We start from the raw sequence: 19,313 nt of genomic DNA on the forward strand, positions 1-19,313 counted from the left end.
ATTTCCTAAGAGGGCAGAGAGAGAGAGGGAGGATTTAGCTTTAGTGAGAACATCTTGGTTTGCCTAAATACGTGAGTCCCTTATTAAATTACTGTCCTGTTGAATAATAGTGTTCAGCAAAGGGATCAAAACCATGTCATTCTAGATTGTAAATGAGACTTGGGAATTCAGTGGTGAGGGATAAGCCACAAGCCTGGAATGTCCCGATGGGAAAATGGCAGAGTACAGGGGGTACGGAGAGACCTGGCCAGGCCACAGGTATGAGAGGCAGCGTTCGCTCGGGACGGAGGTTGCAGCCTGGTCCCGAAGAGCCAAAAGCTTCTGATGAGAGCAGCTGTGCTACCACTGAAACACCCTTCCTCCTGGTGTGGGCACAGCCCCACTGCCAGGCCCTGTACAAGCAGAAGTGCCGCTGCCCGTCCCGCCGGACGGGGACGTGGTTTAGCGCTGGCAGGTTTCACATCCTCACCAAGGCTGCCTGACTCCGGGGCTGGTGCTAGTTAGTTAAAGCCAGCTGTTTCTCTAAACTGCACATTTGCAATAGAAACTGAAGTGCCACAAGGTGCTGGACTGAAGAGAGCAGTGTCCCTGCTGTCCCTACCGTCCCTGCTGTCCCTGCCACTGGCCACACAAGCAGCTAAAAGCCACCCCAGGGAAATCTGCCAGCACAAAAGCCCTTTCTTTCCTCTGGGGTGCTTTTCCAGTCCCCTTTTTCTTAAAGCAGCACCAACCCAGCCCGGGTTGTTCCTCAACTCCTCCGCTCCCTTCCCGCTCTCCCAGCAGCAGCCAGGCTGGGGACAATGAGGGATTCAACCTCTTGAGCAAAAGCCAGTAACAGTCCAACCACTGAAGCCTTCCAAGCATCACGGAGATGAACTCTGACCCGAACTCGTACTTCTACCATTTATTTACTTGCTCTTTTACTTTAAACTAGCATGTTTCACAGAAGTAACACACCACTTCTCTTCACCAAACACTTCCTCCCACCCAGCCCTTGTGTGCCACCTTCACCCCTTTCAACCCCCTGCCCTGAGTGAGAGGACACCCAAGTCCACCCCGCACTCCCATCACTATCAACTATTGCAGGTTACACATTTCTTGCCTGGGGGATCCAAGACGGTGTCTAAGGTGCAGGTTTCCAAGCATGGAAAGCTGCGACCTGTATTGCGAAGCCTTGGCATCCTTCCTGCAGCGGGGCAGTGCACAGCCCACGCTTCAGGACTAACTGGGCTCTCCTTGTCACACCAGGGGAACTACAACCTGATGCCTTAGGAGAGGATTTGGTGACCTCTTGCTGGAGGAGCTGGGAGCCAGATCCCTGCACAAGGACCATCAGCTCTGAGCGGGACAGGGCCCTGGCAGAGCAGGAACCCAGAAGCTAAATGGGAAGGACTGGGAGTCGGCACTGCTTCAAAGCCTGTGCTGATATGAAATCCATCCTACAGGTGGGACACCTGATCAGAAAGGACTGGTTAATGTTTAATAAGTGACAAAACCATCCTGTGGCAGAGGCGCAGAGCGCTTCCCACCCCCTGGGGCACTCACCGTCCTCGTGGCCGTGCAGGTTCTGTGGGCTGCGCATGCTCTCGTCCTGGCTGGGGCTCAGGCTGGAGTTCAGGTGCTGGTCAGCTGAGATCCATGTGGAGTCGTTCATATCAAAGTCCTCGCTGCTCACCGATGTCTCATCCTGTAGGCAAGCAGGAAAGGGTTAACTCGCTGAGCTATTTTCTTCCCTCTCTCTGGCTTTAACATCTCCTCACCACGCAACCCTTCCTAAAAACAATTCGTTCGGCAGCTCCTGCCCCCCACGAGCGCTTGCTGGCCCCTCGACGCTCCCCAAGGCCACGGCGAGCAGCCCTTCCCTCCGCTGGGCTAGGTGGCTGCCCCAGCGGGGATGGCCGGGCTCTGCTTCCTGCCTGAAGACGTGCCTGAGCAATGGCACTGTCTCTAATTGAGGACAATTAGAAAGAGCTCGCATCCTGTAGGAGCGGATGGCTGAGCCCTGGAGTTTACCCTTTAATCTCCATCCACCCCAGCATGTTTCTGGCGAGGCAGCGGCGCGTGGGAGCCGAGAACGGGTGCAACTCCATTGAAAAGGCTCCGTAAAACATCTCGGACTTTTCTGAGGTCAAATCATCTGCTGTAACAGGAATCACCAGAAGACTGGCACCAGCAGGGAGTGGCTGGTGGGGCAGATCTGGATAGTGGCACCGGTCCCCACAGACCTGCACTGCCTGATGCTGCAGAGGAGGCTCCTGGAGCACAGCCCAGAGGGACGGCTCCTCCAGCTCTCTCCGAAGGGATATCGCCTCTGTACCCTGATCAAAAATGACAACACACACCTTGGGAAGGGGCTGGGGGAGTGAGATCCCTGGAGAGGCAAGGAAACCCTGGCTCAGGCCGGGGAGCCCGGCCAGCCGCCTGCTCCCCAATGGCATAGATGACATTCCTCTCTCCCACTCCTGCAGCTGAAAGGACATTTTCTCTCTCCCTCTCTCTCCCTTCTCGCTAACCTTTACAGTACTTCGAGACACAGCCCTTGGATCGCTTCCAGCGCCGGAAAGGTCAGCCACAGGATTTCAAAACCATCATCATAAAGGCAGCACTGAGATCCTGAATGAGAGGAGGGGCTGCAGGACCTCCCCGGGCTGAACTCTCCAAACACGCAGCTTCGGAGGAAGCAGATACGTGTTCCCGTATGAACACGGTCCTGCTGGCGATCCCTTTATCTGCCTTCCTCTGCCCGCTCCCCTCCCAAAGCAACGGGCAGAGACCACATCCAGAGGCCTGGGGTGCAGGGGAACACCGAAAATGTTTCCAGAACCGCTTTCAACTGCGCTTTCCTTTGATTGAAACATTTCAAAGGCTTGTAAACTCTCTGCTCTTATTTTTTTTTCCCTCCCCCGGTCCTGAGATAAAATACAATCCCTGCTCCCTTTCCGTGTAAGAAGCAATTGGCAAGCGCCCCTCCAACCTACGCCTGCGTCTCATAAAAACTGCCCTGTCTGGCCGCCGCTGGCTGACAGTTTTTATTGTGAACAAACAAATGTCTTTAAAGACAGGTTTGTGCTTTTCCTCCCCGCTCCTCGTCCCTGCAGACACATCTGCTGGCTCGGGGCTCGCTGCCGCCCCCAGCCTGCTCCCTCCATGTGCCTCCCGGGGAGTTTCCTGGAATTTACAGCTTGTTAAACCCTGCACGAACCAACGGATGGACGGACGGGACTCAGCAGCCCCCTGCACGCCCGCCAGCGGAACGGGGACAGCCTGACCCCCAGACCCACCTGTGCTGCCAGCCAGGTCCCCCCGTGCAGCCCCCCCCCAGTGCCCAGGTCGAGCAGAGCAAGAGAGGGGGGAGGCAGGGGGGAGGCATCGCGTCCCCTGGCTCAGCACAGCACCGCTGCCATGCCAGCCACGAAGCAATCCTGGCTCTCCAGAAACTCCATCTTGTACGTACAGGAACAGAACTGCAAAGGTCTCCCTGTTGCAAACTATAAATAGTCTCTTTATTGTAAGCATTTGCAGGGAGGCAGCCACCCTAATATCTGGCCTTCTTCACAAGGCTTACTCCAGATTACTGTCAGAGCTTAAGAGACAAACGCAAATGCCAAGGTCCTTGCTGCCCACAGTCTCTCACCTGTCTGGTGAGGAGGAGGAGCCCTGGGAGCAACCCACAATTTTTTTCGGAAAGCGTCTGGCTCAGGCATGGCGTCTGCGGGGCTCAGCTGCAGAAGACGCCCAGCCTCGGCACCCAAACCACAACCCGGGAGGCATCACGCTCTCCATGCGCTCACACATGGTGGAAAAGAGGTGACATGCAGGATGCCTCGCATGCGCATGCTATGTAAAGTGCTTTATAAATGTGTACAATTCTCTCGAGGTGCAATAACATTCGCCTATTATTAGAAATACTCTGGGTATCAAACCAGAAACTGATAAGCTATAAATGACTCAAGTCAAACAAGGCCATCACACGTTCACCAGTCCAGGATCCAGCCACCAGCAGAAAGAGCAGGTTGCTGCTGTGGGACCTTGCCGGGCGGCCCCGTCCCCACGTCCACAGTGTCACCCCCTACTTTCCAGCCAGAGTTTTCCTCTTTCCAGCACTAATACCCTTGGCCAAAACACCAACGGGACAAACTTCCCGGCAGCGCACAGCTCCCGCAGCACAGCCCGCCCCAAGGGAACGCAAAGCTGACCATGCAGGCGGCATCGTGTGAACCCTTCGCAGCAGCGGGGAACGGCCAAAGCCGGCGGTGGGAACTGCCGAGAGAGCATCTGCTGCCTGCTGGCTTGGGGCAGCCCCCGCAGCTCTGCCCACGCCATGGTGCCCCCGGAGCTCCTCACACCTTTGTGCCACTTCCCTAAAGCGCAAGAGAAAGGTCCTGATCTCGAGCACGGCTCTGGCCATCCCCATCACTGCAGCTCTGGCATCCTCCGCTGCCACTCAGCTCACTGGGACACCAGAGGCCACCAGCAAGCTCCGTCCTCAGGACACCCCTTGGAGACCAAAGGCTGAGCGTTGTGACCTCCTCGTGCTGCCCGTCAGTGCCAGTGGCAAGCTCTGGCACTGGCCCCCTCATGCCAGGGACAGTCCCAGGGATGGGAAGCCCCGGCAGCAACACTCGGAGCACCGGCTGCCCAGCCACGGCCCAGGAGCAGCCCCATTTCAGTCGGCTGGAGTGGAGGGACAGCAGCACAGCACACACGCTGGTGTCAAAACACAGGACACCAGAGTGGGATCAACATTCCGGCTGGGTGGGCAGCTCTGAATTTCCCCTGTATGCCAATAACCTGGCTGAAGGCTGAGCCTCAAAGTGGGCTCCATCACCCAGCCAAACAAGGAAGCGTTTCTCAACAGCAGCAACAGCTACAACTCGGAGCAATACGGTAAATCTAATCTACCCTTCCACCCTCTTTTGGCTTGCAAGTCAGGCAGCTCATTCTTTTTCCTCTCTGGGTTCTCAGGAGAATTCTCCCTGCTAATTTCTTCTTTCCTGTAAACAAACTTCAAATGAAACTTTCATTAGAAAACCGAGCGCAATCCATTACCAGTGCCTGTCTCAGGACCAGCTGCCTTTTCCCCAGTTCCACGCCACTCATGGCAGAGATGGAAGTGACAGTGGCTGCCCCAACCAGCCAGCCCAGAGCCAAACCCCAAGCTCCGGCACTGCCGCTGCCGCCCTCCTCCTTCCTGCCTTTCCCAGCTCCCCGGAGAGATCTCCTCACCCCACAGTAAAGTCCCATCGCTTTGTTTCCAACGTTCAAGGGATTGAGCGATCAAGGGTCAGGCAATGTGCATGCAACTCCTCTTCTGCAAGGGGAAGTCGGATCCTGCTGGTGCATTCACAGGCCACACCCAAACATCGGAGCAGGGCTCCCGCCACCGCACGGGGTTTGGAAAACAACATCCTTGCTCCTCTCCTTATCTACAGTCCAACATTCACAGCTGCTCTGCAGACACTGGCAGCCAATATTTTCTAACTGGCAAAGGCAGACACTGATATGTGCAGGACTCACACTCTGCCTTTCTGTCCCACTTTCCATTCACCAATCTTTGAGCACCGCGCGTGCACGCATCCGCTGAGCCTCACAACTTCCCTCCGAGTTATAAAAGTGTTCTTCCTATTATAGAGCTGGAAACCCCAGGTACTGACAGCCGCCCTGGCTGGTCCAAGAACACAGCAAGTCGCTGGCAGATCCAGGAACACAATCAAGCTCTCCGGACTGCAAGGCTTTAACTGCTAGACAATGTTTCTTCCCTGGCGGCTCTCCTTCCTGGAGAACAACCTCCCATAGCGTGAGTTGGAACAGGGCAGGGGGGGAAGCTACTCTTATAACCGTATCTCGTAAATATATGCAAGGCTATCGGTAACCTGCTTATTTTACAGCCAGGCTCAGTTTCTCGGGGACTGCCTCGCAAGTCTCTCTCCAGTCATTTACATGCTGTGCCTCACGCTTAATATTCCAGGCTCCGAGTCTCAGGACGGTTTATTTTCTCTCTTTGAGTCCTTTTATTTTAAAACGTGTCCTTTCACGCCACAGCCTACTATCCCGATGGGATTTCCTTCCGCGGAGCAGGAACCGAGGCTGTGCGCCGTGCAACCTCCCCAGCGCGCAGCCACGCTCAGCTTCCCACCAGAAGCAGCCGTGTTTTTAGAGTCAACAAAAGGCAACGCGTGACTGCCAGCCCCCGGAGCTGCTCCACCGCCGTGCCAGCCACGACCTGCCCGGCACAGGCAGCCCCCAGGCCTGCCAAACGTGGCCGGGACAGAGCACCTCCCGCCGTGACCCGCGGCAGCAGCTCGGTGCTCGGGGACGAGCTCTCAGGAAGGCAGCCTCATCTCCGTCTCAGCCACTGTTTAAACCCGGCCCTCTGAGCATGCCAAGAAGGTATTGAACCAGATTTGACCCTAACTTAACCAGTTCAGCGCAGAGAAAGGCTTACTAATGGAAGATAAAACACTCCAGGTCAAAGATTGATACTGCAGCCACAAATACTGTGGTGGTCATTGCTTCAAAGAGCCAGAGGAGCCTTAAAGCACAAGGGTGTACGCCGGCTGTGAGCTGTGACTGCGCTGCCTACTCGGCTGTGCAATTCACACACCAAACAGAACATCCCCAGCGCTCTTTGTCAGGTCACTTACGTCCTTATTTGCTGCAGTTTCTGCTGATTTCTACGGGACGCGGCAAAACCGAGTATTTGTTAGTTCCCAAAAACGGGCAAAGGAGTTCATTTAAAAGGCAAATGGAAGAGGAAGGGAGGATCGGCACCTCCTCCCCCCCCCTCCCCCTTCTCTAGGAGCTCTCCTTCTGGGAACACCACCCCCCCCAGGAGCGTTCCCACCGCCCCAAAGTGGAGGGATGCTGCGCAGGGTGAAGCAGCCGGCAGCCCCTTCCCGCAGCCGCTCCCCCCGCGCTCCTGCTGTTCAGCGGGGAGGTGCTGAACGCGGGGGCCGCCGGGACGGGGGACCCGACCCCGTCCGTCCGTCCGTCCGTCCGTCCCCGGTGCCCCGCACCCGCCTGCCCAGCACCTGAACTTGCTGCCAGCCGGGCAGGCGTTTGCCGTTCCACGCGAGGCGGGGATGGTGTCTTGAGACCCGTAAACCGCACTTTGCTCTTCCACCAGCACCGGGAAACGGGGGCTGGGGGTGGGGGGCTGGCTTTGGAGGGGGGGGCCGAGCGGAGCAGCACTGCGGGCTGAGCGGCCGGGGGTGTCCGTCCCCCCCCCCCCCGCGCCCGGCAGCCGCGGGACCCGACGCTTTCCCCCCGCGGTGGGACGCGGTTCCCACGCGTGTCTCCCCGCCAGCAGCGAAGGTGCCGGGAGCCGGGCGAACGTCCCCGTCCCCGTCCCGCCCCCCCCCGCGCCCCTCCGCCCGCAGGTAAATAAATACAGCCGCGATGGAGACCTGCCACGCCGAGCCGGGGCCGGCGCACGGGGCTCAGCGTGCGGCGGGGATTGACACGTAAGTAGGGCTTTACCTCCAGGGAGGCGGCTATTTCCAGCACAATCCCCGCCCGGGGCCGGGGCCGGGGCCGGGGCTGGGGCCGGGGAGGGCGGTTCGGCGATGGCGGCGGCGGCGGCGGCGGCGGCGGCGCGGGGCCGGTGCCCGGGAATTGATGGGGCCGGAGCGCTCCCGCCGCCGCCTCCTCCCACTTTCTTCTGCGCTTTTGTGCTCTTCCGGGGAAGGGGGAGCCGCGCCGGGAAGGACGCGCCAACCTCACCCCCCCCCAAACAAACACACACCTCCCCACCGCCGCCGGCCAGCCGGGCGGGCGGGCGACCCGCAACTTCCCGGGGAAGCGGGGCGGCGCGGCCGCTCCCCCCGGAGTTGGGGCAGGGCCCCGCGGCCGCCCCCCCCTCCCCGCCCCGCCCCTCCCGCCGATGCACCCCCCCCTCCTCCTCCTCCTCCTCCTCCTCCTCCTCCCCGTTCCACACACCCCCCTCCCTCCGCTCCCCGCAGCCGCGTGGAACCCCCGCGCATCCCCCCCCCACCCCCCCCACCCCACGCCGCCGCCACCCCGGGGCCCGGTAGCGGAGCTCGGCGGGCGAGCGCCTACCTGGAGCGGGGCCTGGGGCCTGCCGGCCTGCGCCAGCCCGGCGGCGCGGCTGGGAGAGCGGGGCGGAGGGACGGAGGGACGGAGGGAGGGGGCCCGGGCTGGCGGCGCTCCGGAGAGGCTGACAACCAGCTGCTGCCCGGGGAGAGGGGCCGGCGCTGCGGAGCGCGTCACTCCCGGCTCCCGGGGGCGGAGGGGGGGGGGTGTGTGTGTAGGTGGGGGGGGGGCCGGGGAGGCGGAGGGGGGCGAGCGGGGCCCGGCCGCGGGCGGAGGGGGCGGGGGCGGCGGGGGGGGGGGGGAAGGGGAGCGGGGCCGCGGGGGGGGGGGGGGGGAAGGCGGTCGCACCGGGCGGGGGGCGCGGGGAGCCGCGCCTGGAAGAGCACATTGTGGAGGGCCGGGGAGGGCCCTTCCTCCCGGAGGAAGAGACAATGTCCAGGGCCGGGCGCCTGCTGGAGAGCCGGGAGAATGCACGGCCGGCGGCACGGCTCGGTACGGCACGGCACGGCTCGGTACGGCACGGCCGGGGTAGGAGGGGGGGGTGTGTGGGGGGTGCTACCCGCCCGGGCATCCTCCGCTCGGCACGGCCCGGGGGTGGGGGGTGGGGGCTGCAAACCGCCCGGGGACACCGGGCTCGGCGGCGGCCCGGTGACCCGCAGCCCTCCCGGGGAAGCCCGCCCGGCTCAGCCCGGCCCCGGGAGCTCCGGGGTCCGGCAGCGCCGGGGTTCGGCCGTGCCGCGGGGAGCAAGTGACGGGAGCCCGGCAGTGGGTCCCCCGGGGAGCAGGGCGGGCGCCCCGCTGCCCCCCTTCCCCTGCGCTCGGTGGGTGCAGCGGTTCCCCGGGCCCGGCGCTGCCTCCTCTGCTGAATCCTTTTGTTTCAGATGATTCTCCCTATCGCACCGTGGGAGCAGAAGAGGACCCTACTCCGCCAAGCAGCAGCAGCATCCGTCAACGCTGCAGCCTCTTGTCTGAACGTTGCATCTCGGCTGTTGTTTAATTCAGCGGCTCTTCAGGGCAGCTCCCTGACAGCGAGGCTGCCCACCGAGCCCCCCCAGCACGGCCCTGTGCAGGGACACCGTGCCGCCAGGTCCCCGGGAGGGCTGGGGATGCTGTGACCCGGCTCCGGGCGGGCAGCGCGTGGTGTCCTGGCATCCCCCAGGACGGTACCCGCTCCCAGGCAGGGCCCCGAGAGCCGCGGGTCGGTGACCTCCTGCCCGGTTGGGGATCGCCACGATGGGTGCCGGCATCTCGGCATCCCCCTCCCCAGCCCATCTCGCGTCTCTCGCTGTTTAATGGTTATGAAGGAAATTTTTACAAAATAAACCAAGTGTAACGGATTCAGCGGCGGAGCCTGCGGTAGGCCGGTGCCAGAGCCGAGGATGGGAACTGCCACATTCGTGTTTATGGCTTGTTAGTGCGGATGTCCAATTATGATGTTTTCTACTCCAGCGTTAACCACTGCACTGCCAGGGAAGGCGTGCAAGGGAGGAGGGGCGGCTCGGGAAGATCCGAGGCCGGAGGTGAAAATGGGTATCGCTTGGTGTTGCATTTCCATCTCCTCCGGGCTGATCTGTGGAGCCAGAGGCTGAAGGGCGAGAGCGGAGCCCCGGGGGCCTCCCACGCTCCCGCAGGAAGTGGCGGCCAGCCGGGAGGGCAGCGGGCTACGAGCCCCCAGCCACAGGGGCCTGCTCTGCGCTCACTTCCAGCTCAATGGCTGCTGCTCCTCCCTGAAGCTAAAATAAAATCCTGACCATTTAAGGTGAACAGGAGACTTGCCGTGGACCTCAGCGGAGCGGGCTTTAACCCATTCCCATTGCCAGGCTTTGTTTACTCCCTGGGCTCCCTTCGCCTTCCAGCTAGAGTGGCTTAAGGCCATTTAGGAGAGCAAGACCCCCAGGGACCAAGGTGCCTGCCCCTCTGTTTGGAGAGCTCGCAGGGGACCCAAGCCAGCCGGGGTGCGAGTTTGAAGCACAGTCACTATTCTGTGCTGCCTCACCATGTGGACGCTGTTATTTTATACTAAGTGCCTTTGTGTGGGTTAGGTTAATCCACTTTGGAAATGGATTAACCTAAATTTCACATCGGCAAACTTAGTGCCGAACAGCCGCGTCCACACAGGGAACGAGGGAGGAACGGCAATTCAGCAATAGCTGCTGGGCAGGAGCTTTTCCCCGTGCAGGGGAGGGGTCCTGACCCCCAGGGGGGTCACCGCCGTTACAAGTGGGGTCATGAGCCCGACAGAAATGCAATTGTTTGTGCCAGCGCTCGGGGTCACGAGGCTGGCAGAAGTGGGGCTCACCGGCGGAAGAGGGGCTGCCTCCAGAAACGGCTAGGGAAGCTTTGGGAAACAGCACGCCAAGCTCCGTTCTAGTGGGTATTTTTCGGATTCAAATTATCTAGGGGGAAGTAACTGGCAATTAGATACAGAATTGGTAATAGTAATTTATCAAGTTGTCAGGAACAGGGGTAAGTGCCTTAGGAGATTACATTTTTTAAAAAACACACCATAGTAACCCAGTGCTACTGTTATTATATATATAATACACATCAAATATATTATTTATAAGTCGCTTCCTTCCCTCTCTCCTCGCAACGTGTTCGTTACTTCTGGTCCCTGCAAACCCCTTCACACGGACACAGTCCTGCCCATACAGAAAACCTGGGGCTCCCTGTCAGGCTGTGCTTGCCCGGACAGGGTCCCGTCGGATGCCAGCAGAGCCTGAGCTGCAGGTCCTGAGAAGAGCCATGCCCTGGCTGTAACGGCCCTGCACCGCGCAGCCTGCCAGCGTACCAGGCAGTGACGCTTCCAAGGGCATCGCTAACGATGCCCTGACCTCATCTGTGGTAATTTCCTAAGGCAAGGCTCCACAAGAATACCAGGGCTGCTGTCAAACCCAGGAATAAACTACATTTACGGCACTTTGTAGGAGCTTAATTGCATAGTTGCGTTGTTGAGGAGTGTGGGTACAGTGATCTAGTGGTGAGAGCGGGGGACTGCAGGACAGCAGGATCCGGCCATCATGCCAGAGGAGTCACTGACTCATGGGCGACCTTGTGCGAGTCACTTGATGTTCTTGTGCCTCTGAAAAGTAGGTTAAATAACAAATGGGACCTCCTGCATTGGGTCCTCCGTGACCATCAAACCCTACTGGGTAATAAGCATTAAAATGCGAATCTCTCAGGGGCGAGGCCAGTAAGAAAAGGGGGGCAAGAGGGGCGGCGCTGCAGAAGAGCTGACGAAGGAGGGCCCCAGTCGCATGACACGAGGGCGATATGCAGCTTTTATCAACCACGTATTTTAACTTATCTGCCATCCAGAGTAGAGTGAGGAAAAAAAGGAGAGTAAAGATTTAGGAAATTTTATTATAGACCAGATTTGTTGTGGGCTGAGGGCTGTATTCCCACTACATCTTGGTTGCTCCTTCTGCAAAAGTAGCAGTTGTTAGCATCTGGCATATGCATGAATAAAAGGGTTTTTTCTCCCAGGAGCCAAGACCAAGAGATGGAAAGGAAATACAGCTCCGTACCTCACAGGGTACACTAGTCACTGCCAAGTAAAGAAGCAGGAAAGGAGTTGTTTCTGTGGATGGAATTTGCCTTCCTCTGGAGTACAGGGAATGGGTGTTTGAAGGGATGGCTCAATCACTGTCAAATATCCCCTAACATTTCTTGCCAAAGCCTGAACCCACAGCACTGGCAGGAATGTCTGCATTGCGTTACGCATCGGGACGAGCCTCGCAACTTATCTCTTGGCCACCCAAATCAGAATCGAGTCAACATAAACAGAACCACCACTAAACCCATTTTTGGCCATTCTCAAGCCATGCCACATGTTTCAGAATCCATCTTTGCGAAAAAAACCTGGCTCCGCAGAGATACGCGTGCCCGTTTTGCGCACGCAAGGCTCACGATGTGGGTCCTAGGAGTCTGTGCAACCAGGCAAGGTGCAAGCCTGCCTGCGCAGGTTTAACAGCAGCGGAAACAAAAGCAAGTACATGATTCAAGGTTAAAAAGCTGAACCACACAGCTTCATCTTCTATAATAACGGAAATCATTAATAATAGTTCGCACTCTCAAAGCAGTTGCCATCCAAGCTCTTGAAGAGCTTTATTAGTGAGCGAGACCTCAGAAGTCTCTCTAAGGTATTATCCCCTTTTTAAAGGGAGAAGGCAATTAAGAAACAGCCATTTGTGTAACTTGATCAAAGTCAACATACAGCACATCAGCACCCGAGCTTGGGAGACGATGCAGAAAACCTCACCGTGCAAAGCTTTCCATGGGTACAGGACAAATTTAAGTGAATCCATGAAACTATCCCATGGATGTTAAATGTTTTCATCAATGTGCAAGTACAGGTCTTTACATTTTCCCCGGGAACATTTCCTAGCCCCACTTTACAGGACCTGAACCAAAACTTTCTTTCCTGTTCTACTAGGAGCAGCTGCCTTCGATGCTGGTTACGCACGGGGAATGGGCAGCATCTCTCCTCACCAAAGAGGGGAGGTACTTGGAAGAAAGGATCAATTAAAGACAGATAATGTGGTTTCTGGCCCTACTCAGTGTTCCCAGAAACAGGCTCAAGCAGCTCGGCTTTAGTAGGCTACTCAGACTGCACCGCTGGAGAACGTGCACTGAGGGGTAGGTATGCATGGTGGAGGGCAATCAGTCCTAATTACCCACAGGTGGATCAGCCCCAGTGCAGAAGAGCCTTGCTGCAGAGCAAGCCGGGAACCCCCACAGGCTCTGCATGGGCCAGCCTGTGAGGGACCCGATGGCCACATCCGTGCAGCGCTGAGCTCCGTGGAGTCACTGTCACCAGCCCAGGGGACTCCACGCTCCCCAGCCAAGTGTCTCCGACCCGTCCTTCCTCCCAGGCACTCCCGCCGCAGGTTCCTACTGCCCAGTTCACACCTGGTCTGCCATGCCCTGCTCCTGCTTGATCCGACCCAGCCCTCCGCTAGCATGACAACCACAGCTCCACCGAGAGTGAGAGCAACTTCTAAACATCCCCCAGCCACTTCTCCAGGACCTTAGTTAAGCTGCACAACATCACAGGGAAGGGAAGAGAGACTGGGAAAGGGACCAGCTTTTCTCCACCGGTGCACAGGACCAGTGAGGAAAATTGACCAGACCAGTCGCACGCAGCAACTAAATACACCCAAGCCGTTCAGGAGGACGGATTGTGCCTAGCATCACCGGAATCGGGCAATGCCACCTCCTTTCTTACAGAAAATGAAGTTATTTTCCCCCAATCTGCAAAGAGTCAGGACCTTGGCATCACACCTCATTTGAAGATAAAAGCTGCGGTGGCAGGATTTATCCCAGCCAGCCCAAGTCGAGGTCTCAAATTGTTTGCTTGCATTGAGCATTGCAATGAACACCTGTAATGCAGCTACACTGGGAAAAATACTGAAAGATCTACGCAACGGGAAATAAAAGCTCTTAAGTTTTTACTAGCTGGGAACGTCAGAGTTAATTCCAATAACAAAAATGAGTTGACCTTCACTGAAAGCAAGCCATTCACACAAGTCTGAAACCAGGCTAAATGGTTTGATCATCTGACCTCCTGCATCTCATGAGCCATTAAGGCCAAGGATGAAAGTTTTGCTAAACTATCTTTGCCAGATAGTTAACAGAACGCTGTTATGACGGCCGGACCTGCCTCCCTGGTTTTGCCTGGACAAAGTCTGTCATTTAGGGCAGAATTTAAATTTACCAGCCAAAGCCCACTTCTGCCAGCAGAAGCTGTGTCTCCACCAGAGGGCTTTGCTGATGCAGATCTACGAGCAAGCCTTTATTGCATAGATTAATGCAATATCTGTATTTCAAACAGCTATGGTCACGGTGCCTCACTGTGTGTACGGCCAATATTCTCTTTTCTTCTGTGGGTAGGGGAGCATTTAGGGAACTTCTCTAGTGCTCAAAAATGTCTTAAAAATTAACATCAGGGAGCAAAGATCTTTTCAAGTCAAGGAAAAGCCTCTTGAATGAGTTATCTCGTCAAGTTGATTTAGAGGTATTTATTCCTGGAGATGTTTCACACCCTCTTTAATGGACTGGGAAGTACCTTATCATCCTCATGTGATGCAAATGCATCGTTCCACTTCCTTCCAAATACTGACTGCATGCTTCTGCCTTCTCTGCCCATCTATGAACACATAGAGCGTTTCTTTGGGATCCCTTCTCTAAGCACTCGAACAGATAAATCCAGGTCCCAGATCTCACACAGCAGCTGCCAGCTCTGCCAGATTTGGTTCTGGTTTCTGGACTACATGAAATGAGACATCTACAGTTCTCACCAGTGAACTTAGAGACTGAAAATGAAAACCTGGCGTGCCCTCTTCTGCAGCCTCTCACTCCCCTCCCTGCCTCTGCTGCCTCCCCTGTGCCAGTTCTGCACCCCCAGGATTAGCCTGGAGATGGATCCAAAGCAGAAGGAAGAAAGCGAGCTGCCAGGGGAAGATGCATCTTAGCTGTTCTGGTAATACGGGAGCCTTCTGAGACACTGAAGTGAGCAAACACAATAAGGGGTGGACCAAGGAGAAGGGCGAGTGGAAGAAGGAGGACTTAACATTGCAAATCAGCCTCTGGTCACGAGGCTCCGTGAGCTCCCAAATCCTGCAGAGGAGGCTTGATCCTCACCTGCATTAGATGAAGCCAGCTCCCTGTACATTTGTGGGATTTGAACCCCTCCACCCCCTCTTGCAGGACTACCCTGCTGTTTGGGTTAAAACATTGCTTGAAATCATCTTTTGAAAACCACTTCACATCCACGCACCGTCACACACTCCAGGTTTACAGGGAAATTACTGGATGGATGGAGCATGTGACGGTGCAGGACAAGGCTCTGTCCCTCTCAAACACTTACAAGTCAGTGTAGCAAAGCCATAGCAACAAGAAAAGCGCTTGTATTATTTGCCATCCAAGAGCAGCTCCTGCCATTCACTGATTGCATGACCTTCTGTCAGCAGTCATTGAAGCAACCTCTGAAAATGTTTCTGTATCATTTAAACCCGGTTACCCGGCCCTGGACTGTATCTGCCAAGGTAGCAGCAACATCTCCAGAGCAGAGAGTGAGCCTGGCATTTCAGTGCTGGGATTTGTTCTTTTAAAATCTTCATATTCCACCAGCCACCAGTGGAAATCATGCCCAACAGTGTGGCGTGAAAAATAAATCCAAGGCTGAGTTTGAATAAGACAGAAAAGATTGTCTGGAAAATGACTGCAATAAACTCAAATAACCAATCATTTTAAAATGCTAGTATTTAGCGTTTGAAAATGAGGTGGAAGGATCATTATAGATAAATATCAAATATCTTCTTTTCATTCCTTTTTGCTGCTAGATTGGGAAGGCCAGAAGTTCAGAGATGCTTTAATGCCTCAGTAGATAGCCAGAAATGTGGCTAATCCAGCACTCTCTGGAAAGGGTAAGGGGTATGATTTTTCTCACACGTGTGAGAATTGGTATAAAATGTGAATGAAGGAAGACTCACACCCCAGAAGCTCCTGCATGTTCTAGTGAACCCAATTTAAGCAACATGGGTCACAGTTGTCTTCCATCATGCCAAAATAAATGTACTGACTCCAAGGAATACATTGAAATATATTCTGCAGGAACTCTTCATTTTGTGAGCAACCACGTAAAGAGCTCCTCTCCCAACTGTTTTTTGTCCCTAAGCAGAGATAAAATGCTTTCTCTAAGGTTCTTCTGGCTGTGCTTCCTTCTGGAGACACTGTTGCCCTAATACTAATGTGCTTAGCAGCACTAATAAATTACAGTTACATGCACACTTTTTTTCCTTGAATAATGAAGTTAAAAGGCCACTTTGGCATAAATTCATTCATTGTTACCCCAAGTGAAGCAAGTTCCTCCTGGTGCTGCTGCATACAAGTAATTGCTTTTGGCAAAAGCCAAGTCGAACACAAGTCCGTTGCTTAATTTATTTCTATTATCACCATCAAATATTAGTGAGTGCAAGGCCGTAAGGTGGCATGGCAGCAAATCTGAGCTAAGAAGGGACCAATGTAATTTTGTAGATGTTGATATACAAAAACCATGAGGTGTATATTTGTGTAGTGCAAACTTTAAAAGCAGGTTGTATTTTCTTCCTGTTTTGCCTTTGTAGCAAAGTCAGAATTATTTCTATCATCTTTAGAGGACTTTTGCAGTTTGTAAACACCTGGAACCCCAACAGCTGCAAGTCCCTGACCCTAAAGCTCCCTCCCTGGGGAGACGGAGAGCAGCAGCCCGTGTTTCACAGCCCATGCTCCACAAAGACTGCCAGGACCATCCAGGAAAAAAGGATGGTACTGTCGTGTTTCCACTGCAAAGTATGAAGAAGGAAAAAAGTAGCAGGGAAATGCTTGGTGGAGGGAACTGAAGCCTGGTATTGATATTATTACACATATTGTCTTCACACAGACTTTAGCGTTAGCAGCTCAGGTACAGCCACAGCTGCCTTAGGAGTGTGGCACTTGTTTCCCCAGGGGAAGCCGGGGAGTGTCCTGTATCTCGGAACGGATGGCACCCAAGTCCCGCTGGATTTTCTCCACCAGGTCCAACCACCTGTATCCTCTCCAGACTGTCGTTACCTCCAGATCTGATGGAAAGTTTTAATGCTTCAGAAGTCTGAGAAATAAGACTGATCTTTTGTTATTTTGCTCTCAGGAATCAGCTTCAGTAACACACTGAATGGCAAATTTTACTTCTTCCAAATAGGTTTTTCCCTTGGCTGCTATAGCTTGAAAAGCTTAGAAAGCTGCACCACAACACACCGATGAGAGCTCAGGAAAAGAAAAACTTTAGAGGCAGAGAATAACATCAAGCCGTTTGATTTATGATCTAAACCAACAACTGCTGGTTGCCTCAGCTGGTCCCTTTTTTGTTCCCGTATGACATATGCTTCTATTCGGATCTTAGCGAGCTTCAAGAGTATTCATGTTAGCAGCACGTTGTATCTATCTGTCTAGTGACAGCTCCAGTGCAAACTGCTATACCAAAATTCAGGCTATAAACTTCTCAAATCTCTAAATTACCAACCAAGGTTCTCAAAACAAGCATCCCTAAGCATGCAGCTTCAGAACTCAAGATTCAGTACTAAAGCCTGCCAGCTTCTGGGTGTTTTTTATTATGGAAATAAAATCGAAATGTAAGTCCAGTTTTCTACCTGTAGTAACTGGGTACAGGAGTTTAATCACGCTTCATAGCACACTTCTCTTGAACAGAGCTTTGGAGCCAAGAGGAATTGGTAGAAAATGCATAAATGGTAACTAGACAAACCTCTCAGACTGTCCTTTTGTATACATCAAACTTAACTTGAAAGAACCGCCCCACATGCTGAAAAGCACAGCTAGTCTTCACAGCCCACCGAGTCCTTAACCTGGGTGAAGAGCAGGCTGGTAGTCAACGGTACGGACAACGGTAGGGTCTGCAATCTCAACGCCTCCCTGCTAGGAGTTGCACCAAGACCCAGCAAACACTTTGCACAAGCCAAAGGCGGTTGGAATATGTCAGCTTTCAATCCCATTTACCCAAAAGTGGTCCTGAAGCAGACACCAGATGCCACAAAGCGGCGCATTCATCCACTCCATGTCCCCAGCGCAGCCCAGTCCAGCTCAGCCCAGCCCAGTCCAGCCCAGCCCAACCACCCCACAGAACTGTCCATAGTTCTACTGCCCACCCAGCCCAAGTGCAAAGCCTGGCACATGGCAGCCTTTCACGTTTCAAAAGCTGTGACACAACCTATTGCAAACAAAACCTTAAACCCACTCAAACATCCAATGTGTGCAAAGGAAAAAAAGCTCCAAAACACAGAAGTGCTTCCCATCAGATGCCATTTTGTCCTCCAGCAAGAAGGTTTCACTGCTGAAGCAGTGGAGGAGCTTGGTATCTCTCCAGCTCCTGACAGCAAACCCACATCTGACATTTTACACCCTGGCAAGGGATGCTCTAACCAATGTCCCTTTAGGGCGTCACTAGATAAAAGTACCCATTGGGTGCAACTTCACAGTTCAAGCTATCAGCAATGTTTTCCACCACTGCACAATGCAAACTCTTTCACTTCTTGCAACTAGCAGTAATGTAGGAAATCAGATTCAGGTTTCAGTGTGCTGGAAAGAAAATCCAGCACTGGCTTCCAGTGCAGATTGTGGGGAGCAAGTAAAACATACTTTTCTTTTTATAGACTGTTTCCATGGAGCACAGAGGTTCCCATAGCTAATTCTACAGCTGCAGAACTTCAGAAAATTGCACAGCCTGGGTATTATCCTGTGGCAGTCTGCCCCATCGATTCCCAAATCAAAATCCAGTGGCTTAACAGTCTCATCAAACAACTGAGCCTTCTCCCACTTTGACATGAGCGGAGTGGCTGAAGTTGAACTTCCTCAAGTTGCCAACCACTTTAAGAGAGCACCGGAGCAACTGAAGCAAGGTCTGGGTTTCAGACCCCATCTGCTAAAGCTCCCAGGCAATTAGGAGGAGGTAAAGAAACAAATCCCTATTTGCCATATTCATTTTTAAGACAATTTCTTAGAAGAATTGTGCATCTAAAGAACAAGCAGACTGTGCTAAGGAATAAACTGCGTCAACTCCATCTTCGCTCCTCTCCACTGACACAATTCTGAAGTAGCCCTATTGGCTTTCTCTGAGCCAGAAGATCAGAGGCACGTTGCCCTCCCAACTTTCATGCACCAACATTTGCTGTACTTGGTCAGAGCCTGACCCACCTGGACAAACCAGCCATTTCCAAACGCATCCTCCAAAAATCAATGTGCCAAGCACCAGTCACTCCCTTCACCCATTCAGCACGGGCAGAAACCCGCTCTGCACCTCGCACTGCCCTGCACCCGGAGCGCGACTCACCTGTTCCTGTGAATTCATTACCCGCAGCTTCATTTGCTTCAGATAAGTAGAGGTGAGGGGCATGTTGTAGTCAATGATCCCAGAAACCAAAGAGGAAGGTGGTTCGCTCTCTGAAGAACAGAGGAAAAACTTTATTTAGATACAGGGATGTGGAAGCACAAACCTACAATGTGTTCTCACAATCGTTAAACATATGTATTTAGAAGCACTTCAAATCCCTAGTGAGAGCTGGTGCCTGCTGAGCTAAGGTTCCTATAAGAACACGACCCCACCAAGAACATAATTACAGAACAGATGTTGTTTTGCAAAAAAAATAGCATTGCTGTCACCTGCGGAAAAGACTACACATAATATATAATTTTTCAGTCTACCAAACTAGAATGTAGCAGAGGAAGAAACC

General features: G+C 54.3%; 1 protein-coding gene across 5 annotated transcripts in view; it reads right to left on the bottom strand.

Moving 5' to 3' along the window:
• The window catches only part of NOL4L (nucleolar protein 4 like), a 64,526-nt gene that overhangs the window by 18,771 nt on the left and 26,442 nt on the right, over positions 1-19,313 (bottom strand). Inside the window, exons 4-5 of one of the 5 annotated variants that reach the window (XM_075022195.1) lie at positions 18,914-19,023; positions 1,546-1,687 (exon numbers count right to left, since the gene is read on the bottom strand). In XM_075022195.1, coding sequence (XP_074878296.1) covers positions 1,546-1,687; positions 18,914-19,023 — 252 coding nt within the window. Of the gene's footprint in view, positions 1-1,545; positions 1,688-3,634; positions 3,703-5,226; positions 5,389-7,479; positions 7,802-8,058; positions 8,224-18,913; positions 19,024-19,313 lie in introns of those variants that run through there. The other 4 variants (XM_075022192.1, XM_075022190.1, XM_075022185.1 and 1 more) reach the window with 4 other exon arrangements.

Source organism: Buteo buteo, chromosome 2 (genome assembly GCF_964188355.1).
Source record: "Buteo buteo chromosome 2, bButBut1.hap1.1, whole genome shotgun sequence".
NCBI classification, from domain to species: Eukaryota; Metazoa; Chordata; class Aves; order Accipitriformes; family Accipitridae; genus Buteo; species Buteo buteo.